The 6,524-nt window shown below is 34.7% G+C and overlaps 1 protein-coding gene across 1 annotated transcript; it reads right to left on the reverse strand.

Moving 5' to 3' along the window:
• Window positions 1-3,565: 3,565 nt before the first annotated feature.
• LOC111366444 lies at window positions 3,566-4,197 on the reverse strand. Its single transcript, XM_022987201.1, has one exon. The coding sequence runs from the start codon at window positions 4,146-4,148 to the stop codon at window positions 3,744-3,746; it is 405 nt and encodes a 134-aa protein (XP_022842969.1). The 5' UTR covers window positions 4,149-4,197; the 3' UTR covers window positions 3,566-3,743.
• Between the last annotated feature and the right edge of the window lie 2,327 nt (window positions 4,198-6,524).

Here is a 6,524-nt window from a genome sequence, read left to right on the forward strand (position 1 = left end):
AATATTTAATGAAGTAAAAGAAAATATGTTTTTCATTCCTTTTTCTCTCCTGCGACTGCTCCCTCTCTATTTTATCAATCTAAACGGTCCTCACTAACCAATTTTCCATCCAAAGCCCACCAAAAGTACAATCCTGTTGGTTATATTCATCTCTCATTCTTGAAATTTCAGCATGTCAAAATGCAGATATCGACGTCGTCAATATTAGTGAGAGGCCATGGCTTTGAATTTTCTTTCCCCAACTGAAATCATGTTTCTTTTTTTCTTGGACACTTCTAAATCTTCTTACAACCTTAATCTCCTCAAAAACCAAGGTAAATCCCACCCCCACTAATCTCTTTCTTTATGAATATTGTTGTCTTTATTTGAATTGTTAATTATACTCATGTTAGAGTTTATTACTTTGTGCTGTGGACGTGATTTTAAAGAAGTGTAGTTGTGTGAACTGTGTTGATGTATAACGGGGGATTGATATGAAGGTAGTGGGTAATTTTTATTTTTATTTTGGTTAATGACAATATAAATATAGGGATTAGTATAATTATAAGCTCATTCCTGTGAAAGCAAAAATAGTAGGAACACTTTTTGACTTTGGCTAAAACAAGCGAAAAGCTACTTTTTATTTCAAGGTTTGAGGTGTTATTTATCAAAGTGAAGTAATAAAAACAATTGAAGTACGACAATATTTGAAGCTATTGAATGTTTGTTTTCCAAGTACTTATATTGCTTACAAAATTTTGTAACCATACCATTTGCAGGAAAAAAGTTTCTCGAAATTGAAGTTGAACAAGACTTACCTCGGATCAACAATTTCACAAGAAAGATTAAATGGAGTGACTATGTTATCAATAGAGAAAGAAATGGTTGAACAGCAAAATTATTCAGATTTGATTATTGTTTTTGCCTCTAAAAAAGCAAGACGAATAATATTTAACTAATTGTTTGAAACATTGTTGATTTTATTATTTGATAATATAAATCTTTTGTATAATATATTTATTTGTTGTTCTAATATTAAGTTTTAATTTAGTAATAGGTTGTATAAAATACTGTTGAATTTTACATTTACGTTGACTTTGGGAGACCTAATTCATGGACTTCGCCTCGAGCCTCGACAATCACATAATCGACCCTAAAGGCAGCCACCGTATCATAACCATTTTCTCGTAAAGGATGCTCACAGATAGATCATAGGGCATATATTTTCTCAACAAAAAGTTTTATGACAGTTGTCTTCTAGTGAGATAGTTGTGTAATTACTAATTATTTCTATATGTGCTTAAACGTCGCATGAATCAAAGTTAAGAGCATTTTCAATACTTCATCAAAAGTGACCATTTATGTAATGTCTGTAAAAAGTGACAATTTCTTTATACCTTTTCTTTCAAAAAAAAAAAAAATTGAGTTTGTGAAATTCTAATGTACTTGGCACCAGCATCAAGGTCTTGGTGGTCTAATTGGAAGAAAAATGATTCTCATTTCACATCCTTTAGCATCATTCTTTCGATTACAACAAATTTGAATTAATGAACTAACGATATTGATGCTACCAAAAATCGTACCTGTAGATTTCCCGAGCTTGATGACTGATGATGAGCACGAACTTGATCTTCCGATACCTGAAACAAAGGCAACGAGGTGTGTTCTCGTCGCCCTCCGATGCTTAAGTCAGAAAGGGAAATATATGCGTGAGGCTATGTGCTGAAAAACAATGTAAAACGTACCTGAATAATGGTTCAAGGTCCTGTATTTATAGGGGTAGGTAGTGTGTTCATATCAGGATTCCGCATTGCACCTGTAGTAGGATAGCTTGATTTTGCAATTTTATATCAATGAGTCCTACGCGAGATAGGAGTTTGAATTGTGGTATAATTGTGATACCAATAGAGTTCTTCTAGGCATAGGAGACATAAATTAAGGATATTTAGTCAGAATAAATCTCTCGTCGGACAAGGCGCTGTCGTAGGTCATAATCCCAAGGACATAGTCCCGAGGACATGTCAAATGATTGTGTAATAAATCTTCGGGCTATTAATAGCCCGGGCATACATGATACCCGAGCACATATGTCCCGAGCATTTTGATACTCATACCGACGAAATTGAGTCCTCGGTCTATATTCGTCGGGAACAAAACTCGGTTATATCAGGAAGTATTAATAAACCATGTAATTATAATTAGATAAACGAGAGGTAAATAAGTAGGTAGCACTTATGAGTTCTACAAAATATATGGATAAAAAGTAATTTGACTATTTATAAAACAATAGCCAAACATGGATAACATTAAAAATAACTTGTCATTTACATTTTAAAGTCAAATATTAATTTTTATATATTTCATAAGACACATTTATTACCCATTTATCCACAATTCATTCCTCATTACAAGAAATCTATCATTTTCCTACAAAATTTCCATTGACAAATTGAGACTTGTAGGCGGAGTTCATTTTTCCCCACAAATATGATTTTTTCGTAGGGTTATGATTTACTTCAAAATTTTTAATAATTGGAAGATTTGTGCCATCACCCGATCTGGTGCGACCTGTAAATTCATGACGTCCGTGTATATGTTCAGATGATTGATTGGATCGGTGGTCCCATCATACTCTTTGATCCTAGGATACTTAAATCTGTCCGGCAAGGGGAATGTTAATATCTCGGGAGTAAATGGAGTATTGGGACTGAATCTTGTCGTCCCTTTATTGCCCTGAAGTAGGCCCGTCGTAATTCCTTCTTGAATAATCCTAGCGAGTTCTCCGAACTCCATGGTCACTGATCTCGAGGCCGAGGTCACATGTGGTATACCCGAGGCTCCTGCTCCGCCATTGTCAGGGATGTGTCTTTGAGCTTGAGCTCGAGCATCAGCCATAAAACCCCCCTGGAATGCTGGTGTGGGTGACGGATGCAAATTTCTTTGACTTAGCAGCTGAGTCAGTGTAGCGACCTATTGTCTGAGTTCCTCAAAGGCTCCAGCAGTGACGACTGCCGGCTGGGGCTCTGGCACTTCTGATGATTCTTCTTGAGGAACAGAGATATCCTCAGGAGGGGGTTGGTTTGGAGCGGATGAGCTCGCGGGTGGAAGACCTGAACGTGTGTTTACCATGGCTTTTGGTAGCGTTTCCCAACCAATAGAGTTCTTCTGGGCATAGGAGACATAAATTAAGGATATTTAGTCAGAATAAATCTCTCGTCGGACAAGGCGCTGTCGTAGGTCATAATCCCGAGGACATAGTCCCGAGGACATGTCGAATGATTGTGTAATAAATCTTCGGGCTATTAGCCCGGGCATACATGATACCCGAGCACATATGTCCCGAGCATTTTGATACTCATACCGACGAAATTGAGTCCTCGGTCTATATTCGTCGGGAACAAAACTCGGTTATATCAGATATGTTCATAGGATTAATGTTGATTTCCGACTGCTTCAATACATCAAACAAAAGTCAAGTTTTAATTTCCAAACGAAAAACTTCTTTTTGATCGAGCAAAACTTTATTTTGATTGAAAAAAACAATTCCAACCTTTAAGGTGTGAATCCACACAAAATTGAAAATTATCATTACATGGAAAAGAATAATAAATAATAGTGAGAATATCTCTCTGCCCGCTGCAAAACTAAAAAATAATAATAATAAAAAAATAAAATCATTTCGTGTCTCACCACTACTAATAAAGAATTTAAACCATGGAAATAAAGAATAAATATATTAGAGTTCCATCCAATTGCTACGCAAACTAGTGTCCAGCTCCAGGGCTTGGGCCAGATTCCTTAACTCCTCCAAGCGTGTAAGCGTTAGTAAATTTGTTTCCTTCACCAGATTTCTTATTTCCTCCAAGCGTTTGAGCATTGGACAATTTGCGTTCGTCACCAAGGCTTGGACCAGACATTTTAATCCCTCCAAGTGTTTTCGCATTGGTAAACTTCTGTCCTTCACCAGGGCTTGGACCAGACATTTTAATCCCTCCAAGTGTTTTCGCATTGGTAAACTTGTGTCCTTCACCAGGACTTGGACCGGCCTTCACAGCATTCAAGGACAAATTATAAATCGAGGCACAATTGAGAGGACGGGCCTCGACAGCAAACATGACTGAATAAAACAACATAAGGAAGACGAGGAAGAAACTGATATATAATTTCATCTCTAGTTAGAAACAGATCCACAAAGTAGAGAGGAAAAGAGAAATTGAATATGTGTTGGCTGTGGATGAATAGAGGATTTGGAGACTAATTTATACTGTAAGATTTCTTGACTAACAAGGAAGGAAAAGACTGCTGATTTGCAATACTATTCAAAGAGAACGTGAGAATTGAAATATTTAGAATTGGAATGGAACGTATTTCTAGACGAACCTGCAAGTGAGGTTCATAAGCAAAGAAAATAAAAGATTGCGAGTCTAAATTGGATAGCATTTGTTTCTAATTCAGTTCTCCTACGGTCTGCATGCGTAATGGAAAAATGTAGTTCAATTCTATTTTTAGGACGGCGAATATGCTCATATGCTTGAATTCAAATTAGTTACTGAGATTGAAAAATATATATTTTTCTCATACTAGTCAATTGTCAACAAGTGTGATAAAACTGGGAATCCAAGACAACATCGGCCGTCCAATCTAGTCTACCAATTTGCAATTTACACGTGTAGCGTTCTCAACTTCGTACAGGACTTAGCCACCAGTTGTCGGACTATGCTGTCCCTCACATATTGTTATGCGTGGGTCCTCTTCATGTAAGAGATGTAAAGCATTGTGTACACCGAATTTGTACACGTAGCATAACCTCCATTTGTTTTCGAGGGAAATTTATAAACAATTAATTTATAAATAAGTACAAAGAGATTATGAACAGGTGATCAATATTTATCAGTTTATTGAAATATGCAATTGATCAATTTTATAATGATATATAAATTTGTTTCAAGAGGCTGAGTATACACGTAGCATAACCTCAATTTGTTTTCGAGGGAAATTTATAAATAAGTACAAAGAGGTTATGAACAAGTGATCAATATTTATGGATTTATTGAAATATGTGATTGATCAATTTTTAAATGATATATAAATTTGTTTCAAGGAGGCTGAGGTTTAAAAGTCATAGTCGCCTTTTATTTTCTATATTTTTAATTAGGTGAGGAATAGATTGTATTTAATTACAACTTTCACTCTTTTCATTCACTTTGATTTATGCATATAACATATCGGTCAAGTATCTCTGAAGATCACTATTATATGTAATTTCCACCGTCTTGTATGCTAATTAAAAATTTCTACTAAAGTAATTGAGTCAAATAGTCAACTTGTGGACTACTAAAATCAGTCGATTACCCATTTATCACGATATGCGCTATATAGTGGAAGTCAATGGATAGGACTCCTCTAGAAATCATACACAATAGCAATTATCATAGTCAATATAAAATACAGATTTGATCGCAGGGGCTTAGATCATCACATAAAATATATCGGTCAAGTGTCTCACAAGATTACTAATATATATAATTTTGGCCTCACATATAAGAAAATTAAAAATTTCTACTAAAGTTATTGAGTCTAATAGTCAACTTATGGATTAGTAGAATCTATAGAAGTGCCAATTTACCATGGTGAGTCGTAGAAGTCAGTAGATAAGATCCCTCTAAAAATCATATACAATAACAGTTATCGTAATCACTATGATATAACGACTTGAGAACAGAGATTTAGATCGCTAAATATAACATATCAATCAGGTATCTCTGAAGATTTACTAATATATGTAATTTTGATTATCACGGATAAAAATTTTGGTTGATTTTAAAGTAACATATAAATTTCTACTGAGTAATTGAGTCTAATAGTATTGCTGTCTTTTAAATTAGTTTGCTCCATTTTCTAGTTGACTGCCAAGCGTTCCAAGTCCCCAAGGTTGATTGTAAAGCCGTCTAAACTACTCAAAATATCCATGACGAAAAATACGAGGTCAAGAATAATTTGTAATATAAGGAAACATCTCTTTGCCCAATAGCAAGTTAACTTTTTTGTAAAATTTTAAGTTGGTTATTATTATTATTTAATTTGATTATTGACTTCAAATTCATTGTGACATTGTGATTGGATCATTTAGTTCGTATTTATTCGTTTTACCTAGCCCCACCCACCGGTCGATTGGTGGTTAAGCTGAATTAGCTCACGAGCCATTCATTGGCCACCAATTTTTACTTTTTCAAGAAAAATTATAATGACAATTATTTGTTATTACCCTAACGCGACGAAGTCAAAAATAAATAAACAAACAAACAAACAAACAGTACAGTCAGAATATTAGTACAATTTTGTTACAAGTGTCTGATAAAATGAATTTGAAGCTCTAAACACACTCAAATACACATCCTTTTATTTTATTGTTGAATGTGCAAAAAGAGACAATAGTACCAGAAAATAAGAAATCCCAACTCAGCTAAAGAAGCAAAGATGAATACAAGTTTTTAATCATCTGGCTTCATCAATTTTCAACTGGGAGAATACTTCATTAGAATTTG

Source organism: Olea europaea, chromosome 18 (assembly GCF_002742605.1).
Source record: "Olea europaea var. sylvestris chromosome 18, O_europaea_v1, whole genome shotgun sequence".
Lineage (NCBI taxonomy): Eukaryota > Viridiplantae > Streptophyta > Magnoliopsida > Lamiales > Oleaceae > Olea > Olea europaea.

Coding starts and splice junctions, on each gene's coding strand:
- LOC111366444 (XM_022987201.1), bottom strand. CDS start 4,148: ATGAAATTATATATCAGTTTCTTCCTCGTCTTCCTTATGTTGTTTTAT.